The following is a 12,314-nucleotide window of genomic DNA, read 5'->3' as shown; positions in this document are numbered from 1 at the left end:
AGAAGTCAGTTTCCAAGCCATAAGCCAAGAGAGGATGTAGAGAGAGGATGTACGTGCTCCTCAAAGGCTCCCGGCTGGCACACACCCGCCATTATTTGATCTGCTGGAGTGTTGAGCAGCATTGATCCTGCATCCCCAATAATAATAATAATAATCAATGCATATAGGCAGTCGGAGGGTGGAGTAAGGGAACACAATAATCCCCCAGTACAGCTTGCACTGTTTGTTACAGGAAAGAGGGGTTGGTGGGGGCATTTCAGAAAAAACACTCTTTGCCCAGAAAGCAAATCCCACCTATCCCTGACGAAGCAGGCACAAGATAATTTAATTTACTAAGAGTATTGTTGGCACAGAAATGGAAACAAGAAGAATTACCGACGAAAGGAGAATGTGCAGATGAAATGAATGGACTACGCAGAATTAGGTAAGATGACAAGAAGGATTCGAAACCTGCGGGACCAGAGATTCTCAGAAGACTTGAATAAATATGCAAACTATTTGAAAAGCAACTGTAATCAACAGACGACGCTAGCAGGACTGCAAGAAGTTTTGTAAGGAGGAATATAGGAAATATTGTAAGGAAGGCTATGATGAGAGCGTCAATAGATAAGATAATTAAAAGCAATAGTGAGACTAAGAAATGTAATTGAAGTGAAAAAATTGGAAAATTTTCAGATGTGGTTGATGGAAGTCCAAAAAAAACTGTGTAAGATGTGACCTATGTTGAATGACTGTTGAAAATGACATATTAAAAAATGAATAATAATAATAATAATAATAATAATAATAATAATAATAATTTAATTTACCACTATCACTATTATTATTATTATTTACATCTTGCCCTTTTCCCAGTCACCCAAGGCGGCTTACGCAAATTTAAACACAGATAAAACGCAAAAAAAGCTAAAAATACATAGAAGATAATAGTTTAAAAGTCTAATTGTATTAAAACATTACTATTATTATTATTATTATTAGCAGCAGCAGCAGCAGCCTGCTGGGATAGCTCAGTTGGTATAGCATGAGACTCTTAATCTCAGGGTCATGGGTCTGAGACCCATATTGGGCAAAAATGTCCCCGCGTTGCAGGGGCTGGACTAGATGACCCCCCTGGTCCCTGATGTCCCGGGCAATTCTACGGTTTATTAAATTTGTACACCACCCTCATCCAACGATCACAGGGAGGTTCACAACAAAACATAAGAGGATGCGTGAGGCGGCGCCATGATTTCACTGACATGAAGGAAACACTAATATATTCCATTATGCAAATGAATTCAAAGCTGTTCCACGACTGATCAGCTAGAAGGGACATAATGATTTAGAATTCAAATAACTGAGCCTTAGCATCAAATCGAGCTGAGATACTTCTAAATATGCAAGCCTGGAATGATTTCTAAAATAATGCAGAACAAGACAGCAATACAAAACGCTTGTTGCCTCTTGTTGCTTAAAATGCCCCATATATATATATATATATATATATATATATATATATATATTCTCTCTCTTTTGTCTAATCCTTTCTAAAACTGCAATTTAAAAAATAGTTACCGGAAAAAACCCTTATAAAAGATAAGTTCCAATTTTAAGGAACGTGCAGCGCTTGATTCTGAAGGAAAACTACATGCATATGAATGAATTTAGTGATCAGCAGGCATTTAAATTAAGCTAATTATTTTTAGCCTTTCAAATTAATCACAATTTAATGTGCCCTGGGTGCGGGAAATGGGGCTCCTGGATGTTGTCTCCGAAAAAACACACAAGGATTCCCACAGAGTTATATATATTGAAAATCTAATCCTCAACCTACCACATCCCTCATCAGACTGAGAAGGGATGAAGCAAAACAAATATACTAAAATTCAGATACTGGCCTCATTATGCCACCAGGAATGGAAGTTCCAGGTACAGGGGTAGTGTGAGAAACTCAAGATATATAATCTAATCAGCTTACTTTGCGGTCATCACGACAGAATGTCTAGGCCAGGCATCCCCAACCTGCGGCCCTCCAGATGTTTTGGCCTACAACTCCCATGATTCCTAGCTAGCAGGACCAGTGGTCAGGGATGATGGGAATTGTAGTCCAAAACATCTGGAGGGCCAAAGGTTGGGGGTGCCTGGTCCCGGCGCTGTTGGGTTGTTGCATTTTTGCAGTGGCCGCCGGGACCATATAACACCAGTCCTGAGAGATGTGCATTGGCTCCCAGTACATTTCCGAGCACAATTCAAAGTGTTGGTGCTGACCTTTAAAGCCCTATACGGCCTCAGTCCAGTATACCTGAAGGAGCGTCTCCACCCCCACCATTCTACCCAGACACTGAGGTCCAGCGCCAAGGGCCTTCTGGCGGTTCCCTCCCTGCGAGAAGCCAAGTTACAGGGAACCAGGCAGAGGGCCTTCTCGGTAGTGGCGCCCTCTCTGTGGAACGCCCTCCCACCAGATGTCAAAGAGAAAAACAATTACCAGATTTTTAGAAGACATCTGAAGGCAGCCCTGTTTAGGGAAGCTTTTAATGTTTAATAGGTTCTTTTATTTTAATATTCCATTGGAAGCCGCCATGAGTGGCTGGAGAAACCCAGCCAGATGGGCAGGGTATAAATAATAAATCATTATTATTATATTATTATTATTCAGGTCCTGCAAGGGGTCAGATTACATGGCCTTTGGGTACCCCTTCCAGCTCGACAACTCTAAAATTCTATGCCTTTATGAAACTCCGCATGAGCTCGTCTACCCAGTATGCTTAGGTATAGCAGGGGCAGGGAAACTCCACCCCGGGCTTTCCCAGGTGAGGGCGAAGGGCTGGAAGGAAGCGGCTCTCGAATCCGCCACCCTGGGGCACCCGGGCCCAGCGAGGCAGCAGTTAAGGGCCTGAGTCACGCACTTCCCTCCTGAACCTCCTCTCCCGGCAGCCCAAAGTGTTCCTGGCGGGCAGGAAACGGCCTCAATAATAGCAGGCAATAAAGGCAGCCAAGCCAGGCCAGGGTGAGCCCAAGAAAAAGAGCTGCCTGTTTGTGAGTCACGCAAGAGGGAACAGCCCTCTATTCAAAGCGAGAGCCAAGATGGAGAAGGACAAGGAGGCCCCAGGTGCGAGGAGGAGGAGGAGGAGGAAAAAACCCCAAGGCCTTCCCCGCATCGAAGCAACAGGTACCCAGAGCCAGGGGGCAATGTTATTCCTGCACCGCCCACCCCCAAAATTAAAAATACCCTGCATTATTGTTGACGAAGGGTCCTCAGCACACATGGAACCGGACAGAGCAATGCAAAGGAACGGAAACAGAGGGAGAGACACGTAGGTCTCTGCCCCAAGGAGTTCACATGCACTATTATTTCAGCAACAAATTCTCTACAGAAGAAAACATTCTAATAAGTCAATTCTGGTCATTCCCGTCCTCAATTCAAGCTGAAATTCTAGAAAGACAAGAAACATTAAGAAACAAACTGGCTGGGAAAGACGCATATTATTTTAGCCTTGATGGCAGAAAGTGAGGAGGAATTAAAGAACCTTTTAATGAGGGTAAAAGAGGAGAGCGCAAAATATGGTCTGAAGCTCAACATCAAAAAAACGAAGATCATGGCCACTGGTCCCATCACCACCTGGCAAATAGAAGGGGAAGAAATGGAGGCAGTGAGAAATTTTACTTTCTTGGGTTCCATGATCACTGCAGATGGTGACAGCACTCACAAAATTAAAAGACGCCTGCTTCTTGGGAGAAAAGGAATGACAAACCTAGACAGCATCTTAAAAAGCAGAGACATCACCTTGCCAACAAAGGTCCGTATAGTTAAAGCTATGGTTTTGCCAGTAGTGATGTATGGAAGTGAGAGCTGGACCATAAAGAAGGCTGATCGCCAAAGAATTGATGCTTTTGAATTCTGGTGCTGGAGGAGACTCTGGAGAGTCCCATGGACTGCAAGAAGATCAGACCTCTCCGTTCTGAAGGAAATCAGCCCTGAGTGCTCACTGGAAGGACAGATCCTGAAGCTGAGGCTCCAGGAGGAGAAAGGCGCAAAAGGGTCACAGCTACAGCACACATTTAAAGCTCCCCACCCCAAAAAAAACAACCAATCCTGGGAATTGTAGTTTCTTAAGGGCGCTGGGGATTGTAGTTCTGGGATGGGTGAGCTACAGTTCCCAGGACTAAGGGGAGACTACACGCTTTGAAACGTGGGATGCGGATGTGCTCTGCAGGTCCACAGCGCCAGGAATTCTTGCTCCCAAGACAGCACCTGGAATTCAGAGGTAGACTGCCTCGCAACATGGAGGTTCAACGCGTAGCCAAGCTGTCAGCGTTAAAAGCAGCGAGACCGCTGTGGGCAGACGCCATCTCCCTTTGATTTTAAACGTTTCCCAAAGCCTTCCCAAAGGAGGACAGCCACACCTCAGATTTAAAGCCCTCTTATGCCACTTTAGGGACGCGGGTGGCGCTGTGGGTTAAACCACAGAGCCTAGGACTTGCCGATCAGAAAGTTGGCGGTTCGAATCCCCGCGACGGGGTGAGCTCCCGTTGCTCGGTCCCTGCTCCTGTCCACCTAGCAATTCAAAAGCACCTCAAAGTGCAAGTAGATAAATAGGTACCGCTCCGGTGGGAAGGTAAATGGTGTTTCCGTGCGCTGCTCTGGTTCGCCAGAAGCGGCTTAGTCATGCTGGCCACATGATCCGGAAGCTGTACGCCGGCTCCCTCGGCCAATAAAGCGAGATGAGCGCCGCAACCCCAGAGTCAGCCACGGCTGGACCTAATGGTCAGGGGTCCCTTTACCTTTACGCCACTTTAGCCGTCATGAAGAATCATGGGAACTGCAGGTTCAGGGTGCTGGGAATCGTAGCTCTGCAAGGTCATCACATACGGATCCTAGGATTCTCCACGACAGTTTAATGCAGGGTAAGAGTGCTTTAAATGGATGGTAGGGACGCGGTCCTCCTAAATGATATCCGGGGAAGCAGGATTCGAATTCGCTTCCCGCACGCTCAGGGCTCAAACAGATGTGAAGTGGGCACACAGCGACTGCAGCTCCCTGGCTGTTCCTCCCGAGTCCTCCAGCCAATCAGTTGGGAGATCAGAGCTCTGCACATGCTCCATAGCCTGTTGGACACCCCCTGAATAAGCCTGCCTCATTCAAGTGTGTGGGGAAGGACGCTGCCGAGGGCAGAATAACAGACCAGGACAGTTTGTAAACCTCTTCCTGCCCCTCGCTATTTCCCCAAAGCCGAGCCCTCCAAAATTCTGCACATGCTCAAAAGCACCATCTTCTGTGTTGCCGCTTTGCTTGCTTCAAAGCACGGATCAGCGATGAAGAACAGAGGACTGGCTTTTGCCTGGGTGAACCTGCCCTGGCGTTTAAGATGAGCTTCTAAAGCCCTCCTTCCTGCCCCGTCTCCGCTGGAGATATGATTGACAGGTCTGGCGACAGGGCCTTTTTGGTGGTGGCTCACATTTACAGAATGCCTTGCCTCCCTGAAATAGAGATTGCAGAGATGGACCACGCAGAGAATGAACTAAGGAAGTTTAGTTGTCTGCGGGGCTTTAGACGAGCCCAGAATGTGGCAGCGGAGACAGGATCCAGCTTCCCAAGAACCTCAGCCTCAATTCAAGCCAACAAGAAGCAGGTTTCTAGTCCTCACGGAAAGCTGATAGACATTGCAAAAGCCGGGAAGGCGGTTGAGCAAGTTTTAGTAGTAGCAGGAGGTGCCTTCTGCTCTCCGCATGACAACTACAATCAGAATGAATGAGCGAGAAAAAGGGAAGTTAACATGCAAAATAGAAAAGATTATGCAAATTGGCTCTCAATCTGCATAACCCAGAGTTCAGATTGCCTAAGGGCGGAACTTTGATATTATTGATTTGAGATGGTGTTAGGGAATGAAGTTTACGGAATAGTTTGGAGCAAAAAGACCAGAATGGACATTAAGAATGTAGAAGAGCTTGCAAGACCCAAGCAAATCTCCACTCCCTCTAGTTTCTAGAAACTGGTGCAGGGACTTCCACAGTTTATCAGCTGCAAATCTGCAGTTTGGGATGGCAGAAGGGTCTGTGTGACTCAGAGAAGGAGGCTTGCCTGTCTCTTGACATTAAGAACGTAGAAGAGCTTGCAGGACCCAAGCAAATCTCCACTCCTAGTTTCTAAAAACTGGTGCAGGGAGTTCCACAGTTTATCAGCTGCAAATCTGCAGTTTGGGATGGCAGAGGGGTCTGTGTGACTCGGAGAAGGAGGCTTGCCTGTTTCTTAATACCCGGCTTGACTTAACTCTCCCTGGCAAGGATGCTTCCAAGTTTCCTCCAGCCCGGGCCTAAAGGATGTGGACGAGGGACGCTCCCATCCTGGAGACATCCCAAAGATTATCGCTCGGCCTCTCGGAACCAGGGACACTTCCCTTTCCTGCTCAGAGGGGAGAGAGGCAGCCAGCGTCTTGGCTGCTGTTTCCGCTCCTTTGCTGAAACATAAAATACTTGTATATATAGCACGAGGGGCCCTGGACTGACTGAGAGAGGAGGGGAAAGAGTCCAGGCAGCCACATCGCCACATCACCCATCTCTCAGCCACAGATGCGGTACGTGGCCTTTGGAGAAACCGCTATTCTCGGTATGAGTCTCACGTCCCCTTCGCTTCGGGAACGATAGCCCGTCTGACCCTATCTTGCAAGACCGTTGCAAAGATTATCAGACCGTTTATGCAAAGCGGGACTCAAAAAGAGCTATGTAAATATTACGGCTGCGACGAAAGGGAACTGCGACAGAATGTTGCAGTGCTGAGTTACTGCAGGATTCCAGCGACTCCATTGCTTGCTCCCTTCCTCTCAGTTTGAGGTTTTGTCCCTCTTTTGGGTGGTTCCCCCTGCAATAAAAAGATTGCTCAAACCCCAGGAGTTCCCCCAAATTTGCAGGTGTCAGCCTCGTACAAATGGAACGGTGGTGCTCTTTCGGCCTAGGAAACTAGTGGTCCTTACCCCCTGAAGATTAGAAATTTGTATTTTACATTTATTTATGTAATGGGTTCGCCAGGATTCCCCACACAGCTCAGAACTAACTTCCGCCTCATCCTGCCTTGAGAGCATGCAAAACAAGAGTGCCTCTGAGCATGCGTTAAGGTCCCTCTCACCTACCTCAGAGAGACCTATCACCAATCTCTGCCTGTCTGAATTTTGAAAGAGGGCCTGTCAGGCGCGGCCTTAAGCCCCAGCACCTCTCATTTTAAAAACTGGGCTAGATTCTGGCCACATGCATTTAAAGCACTGCGATGCCAGTTTAACAACTTGCCCCGAAGGATCCTGGGAAGTGTAGTTTGTTAAAGGAGCTGAAATGGGTCAGGAGTTCGCAGAGCTACAATTCGCAGAGCGGTCTATCAATAATTCCCTCTGCTCGGGTAACTCTGCAGCTCTGCAGCTCTGTGAATATGGGTGATCTAACAACTCTCAGCACCCTTAAACTACAACTCCCAGGATCCTCTGGGGGAAGCCAGGGCTGTTTAAAGTGGTATATCAGGGCGCTTTGAATGTATGGTGTGAACATGGCTTCAGTGCGAGTCTGGCCAGGCAGGAGGGCTGTCAAAGGAAGGGTTAAGAAGCGAATGGGACTTCAAACAGCTCTGCCAGATGGGAAATGTAGTCCAAAACATCTGGAAGGTACTGTGTGTGTGTGTGTGTGTGTGTGTGTGTGTGTGTGTGTGTACAGGGGGAGGCTGCCTCAATATACCGTATTTTTTTGCTCTATAAGACTCACTTTTTCCCTCCTAAAAAGTAAGGGGAAATGTGTGTGCATCTTATGGAGCGAATGCAGGCTGCGCAGCTATCCCAGAAGCCAGAACAGCAAGAGGGATTGCTGCTTTCGCTGCGCAGTGATCCCTCTTGCTGTTCTGGCTTCTGAGATTCAGAATATTTTTTTTCTTGTTTTCCTCCTCCAAAAACTTGGTGCGTCTTGTGGTCTGGTGCGTCTTATAGAGTGAAAAATACAGTATGCCATGCAAACAAAACTTCCAATACAATCTGGAGCAAGACACACGTTGACCATCAATTGGTTCTTATCCTCCCCTCCCCACTGCTCAGGGCGGCAGAAATATAGGCCTTCCTCCATTTTCTACCTACAACAGCCCTGCGAAGTAGGTCAGGCCAGGAGAGGGTGACTGCCCTGAAGTTCAGCTAGTGGCATTCAGGTCCAGTCAAGGACTCCAAACTGGGTTTCCCCCAAAGGCTGCCAACTTCATTTTATTTCTTTATTATTGGATCGATATCCCGCTTCTTCTCCAGAGAGCTCAAGGTGGCCTAGATGCTTCTCCTCCCGTTGACCCTGCGAAGTAGATTGGGCTGGGAGAAAGTCATCCGGTGGGCTTCAGGGCTGAGAGAAAATTTCTTTTAGACTTGATTACTGTAACTCACTCTACATGGGGCTGCCCTTGAGACTGAACCAGAAACTCCAGCGGGTGCAGAATGCCGCAGTGAGACTCTTTATGGGGTTTACCCGGTGCTATACCAGCTGCACTGGCTCCTGGTGGAGTATAGGATCAGGTTCAAGGTGCTGGTTTTAACCTTTAAAGACCTATACAGCCTAGGACCCTCGTACTTACAGGACCGCCTCTCCTGGTATGTCCCACAGAGGACCTTACAATCTTCAAACAAAAACATCTTGGAGGTCCCGGGCCACAGGGATGTTAGCTGGCCTCAACCAGAGCCAGGGTTTTATCGGTTGCGGCCCCGATCTGGTGGAACGCTCTGCCACAAGAGACTAGGGCCCTGCGGGGCTTGAAATCTTTCCGCAGGGCCTGCAAGACAGAGCTGTTCCACCAGGCCTTTGGCCAGGGCACAGTCTGACCCCCTCCTTCGGTAATCCTCACAGAACTCTAGCCCAATAGTTGCCATTAATTTGATTTTGAATTGATTTTAGAATGAATTGGTTTTAGAATGCTGTGTTGCTTTATCGTTGTTAGCCACTCTTCGGCTGGGGAGGGCGGGATATAAATAAAATTTTGTTATATTATTATTCTTCTTTTACTCGGCCTGCCCTTGCCAAACAGCTTGATAGGCAGACATTAGTGTATGAGGCAGGGGGAAGCCGGTGACACCCCTCCCCCTCAAAAAAAGTCAGCATGGCCAGTCATGATGGGAGTCCAATGCCACCTGCAGTGTTTTCTCCTGCTCTGGAGGGCAGGACTCGAACCCATGGCTTCAAGTTACAAGAAAGGAGATTCCGACTAAACACCAGGAAGAACTTACTGACAGTAAGAGTCTCCCTCAGGAGGTTGTGGACTCTCCTTCGTTGGAAGTTTCTAAGCAGAGGTTGGACGGCCATCTGTCATGGCTGCTTTAGCCCAGATTCCTGCATCGCCGGGGGTTGGTCTGGATGACCCTCAGTTTCCCTTGCGACTCTACGGTTCTATGATTCTAATGCCGACTGTTGTTCCCGAAAGACCTTTGCGGGGACAGATAAAGTGTGTCTGTGCACAAGGCCTCCAACGTCGTACACATACAAACAGCAATGTTTACCTACAGATAAACACACAGCTGGATATGAACCGTACACAAACAGCCTCCAATATACACAAAGGGCTGGGCAGGCCCCACGACACACACAATAAAACGCACACACAAATCACCACACCGCAGTTGCCGTGTGAGTAATGAAATCAGAGCACCCACACTGAGGCCCTTCAGATGTGAGGCTTACTTTTTATTCATCTTACGCAGCACATCTGCCTTTGCAGAGTAAATGCACTTTTTAAAAAAGAAACACCTCCAGAAGGTCTCTGCCCCAAGGAGCCTGCAATTAATTTTGCTGCTAAAGAATACGAATGAGAGGGAAGACACGAAGCATGACACAATCGAATCGCATAAAGCGCATGGCTTACCCCAGACAACCCTGGAAACTGTAGTTTGCCGGAATTGAAGAGCTACGGTTCCCAGGATTCTTGTGGAGGCCATGCAATTTCAGTGTGTCTCTGGTTGTGGGTTGGGAAGGGCAGCAAAACTGGTGCCCCCCCCCCCCAAGCTCCAGCTTGGCACTTTATAGCTTCTGCCCGCCCCGGTGCCCTGCAGCCAGGCTGGCACTCTGCCAGCTGGACCAGGGAACACCAATGGCTTCTAAGGCTGTGCTTGGAATGGAAATGAAAGAGGGCAGTGGCTACCGGTCAACCGGCCACTCCCTGGCCACTGGCACTCGGCTGAGCTGGCCAGAGCCCGAAGCCAGGCAGGAACCGCTCACAGACCGAGAGGGGAGGGCTGCCCCATAAGTGGCAAGGCTCCCCCCTAGTCTTCAGAAGGTGCAGAAAGAAATCTCGTGAGACTTCATCCAGTCTCACGAGGCTTTGCCACAGGCTTGGTGGTGATGATGTTCTGTGGCACCTGTATCAAAGCAGGGATGGGTTTACAGTGGTTCCTCGGGTTAAGAACTTAATTCGTTCCGGAGGTCCGTTCTTAACCTGAAACTGTTCTTAACCTGAGGTACCACTTTAGCTAATGGGGTCTCCCGCTGCCACCGCACCGCAATTTCTGTTCTCATCCTGAAGCAAAGTTCTTAACCCGAGGTACTATTTCTGGGTTAGCGGAGTCTGTAACCCGAAGCATTTGTAACCCGAGGTACCACTTTATTTATTTTTTTCAAAGTGGAGGCAGCTCCCACCCAGCAAACTGGCTTTGACTAGCGCCAGGAGAATCTGCAGCGAGGGAGGAACTGCAAACAGATTCCATGACATGTACCACGCTTCCCTTTTGATGCCAAAGTACCACGTAATTCTTACCACGCTTCAGTGCTCACTGACTGGAGAGGAATAAAAGGTCCCCACATCCTGCTCATGGCCCTTTCTACCAGCACAAAACTTCAGGAATGGAAGGCATTCGTGGCCGAAAACTGCAGTAACTAACCTGGCGTTCTTTCAGGTTTTTTCAAAATTTGTTACACTATAATAAGCAAAGCAGCCCATTATCTTGCATACATGACCCAACAAGGGAGCACGTGGATAACGCGTTATCCAAAATATTGCCTTAGACCATTGCAATAGAATCATAGAATTGCTGAGTTGGAAGGGACCACGGTCATCTAGTCTAACCCCCTGAATTGCAGGAATCTCTCACCCAACATGGGGCTAGAACCCCCAACCCTGAACTCAAGCGTGCTCTACCGACTGAGCTGCGCACAGCTTTTGACCAAATACAAAACCCAAAGCATCCACGCAGCCGCGATAGGCTCGCCTTTCTAGTTAATCCGGAGTTATTAACCCGGAGTAAAGATAAAACAACAACAAAGGCACGAGTTACGCATCCACGAGCCCAGCCCCCCAGGCTTTAGAGACTTCCCCCGACGGAGGTCTCTAGCTGTCCCCCGACCACAGCCCCATGGCGAACCCCCTGCCGCCAACCCCCCCCCCGCCTTGCGCACCTTCTGATCCACGATGGAGCACGCCAGTTGCTTGACGTGGGCGAGATCGGAAGATGCGGGTAACAGGACGAACTCGCGGGTCAGCCCGATCTGGATCTGGAAGGAGACGCCGTGGCAAGGCGAGGCGCCGGCCAGGGCGCACGACGGAGCCGGCGCCGGCTCGGGGGCTGTTGCTGCTCCCGCTGCCGGGGACATTGGGGCTGGAGAGCAGGACGAGGAGCGGCCGGGAGGAGAGGCCATCGTGGTGGTGGTGGCGTCGGGGCGGCGGTCGCCGGAGTCTCCCCGCCACCTCCCACCCCGCAAAACGGGGAGGGTCTCACATGGATGGAGGCTGGAGCGCCCGCTTGCCTGCCCGACGGTGCGCCTTCGTGCGCTCTGCGCGCGCGTCTCCAAAGGCCACCGGCGAAACCGTGCGCTCCTGATGCGCCAACAAACTTTTCTCTCCCTCTCTCGCTTTTCTTTCCCCTCGCCTTCCCCCCCCCCCTCCACCCCGAAAAGGAAGTGCCTTGAGTGACAAGGCAGGGCGCCAATGGCGGGCGGCGGCGATGAAGTCACGACACCCCGCCCCGCCGCTCCGGAGTGGATCCGGAACGGCTGGAGAGGCACCGGGGAGCGCGCCGGGAGGAAGGAGGCGAGATGCGGCGCTGGCGAGCGAAACGGGGGCTCAGCGCGCGCTGGGGGCGGCGTCCGGGAAAACCAGCCTTGGGCGCATGTGAGAAAGAGTGCCCCTGAGCGCGTGCAGAGTGCATTTCGGCCGTCTCTTAGTCAACTCATTCGGGGGGGGGAAGATTTGGTTTGCAGGTTAGTTTGAACCCCTGGCTCGCCTCTCTTTAAAAGGCGAATAGCTGCTGCCTTTATTTTGTTCGCCGTTTAAGAAGTTGGAGAGAAAGGCGACGGTCTCTGCCCCGCAGGGGTTGCAGATCCTTCCAGTTTGACTTGCAGTGCGC

General features: G+C 49.6%; 1 protein-coding gene across 1 annotated transcript in view; it reads right to left on the bottom strand.

Annotated features, from left to right (window-relative positions):
- PRKD2 (protein kinase D2) overlaps positions 1 to 11,835 on the bottom strand; it is a 52,633-nt gene extending 40,798 nt beyond the window's left edge. The window contains exon 1 of the mRNA XM_083625816.1: positions 11,368 to 11,835. Coding sequence (XP_083481942.1) covers positions 11,368 to 11,607 — 240 coding nt within the window. The 5' untranslated portion in view covers positions 11,608 to 11,835. The remainder of the gene's footprint in view (positions 1 to 11,367) is intronic.
- Positions 11,836 to 12,314: the final 479 nt, after the last annotated feature.

The sequence above is a fragment of the Podarcis filfolensis genome (genome assembly GCF_964270895.1).
Source record: "Podarcis filfolensis genome assembly, chromosome: 8".
Lineage (NCBI taxonomy): Eukaryota > Metazoa > Chordata > Lepidosauria > Squamata > Lacertidae > Podarcis > Podarcis filfolensis.
Note: the sequence above shows the minus strand (reverse complement) of the source record. Positions and strands in the feature narration are given on the sequence as shown.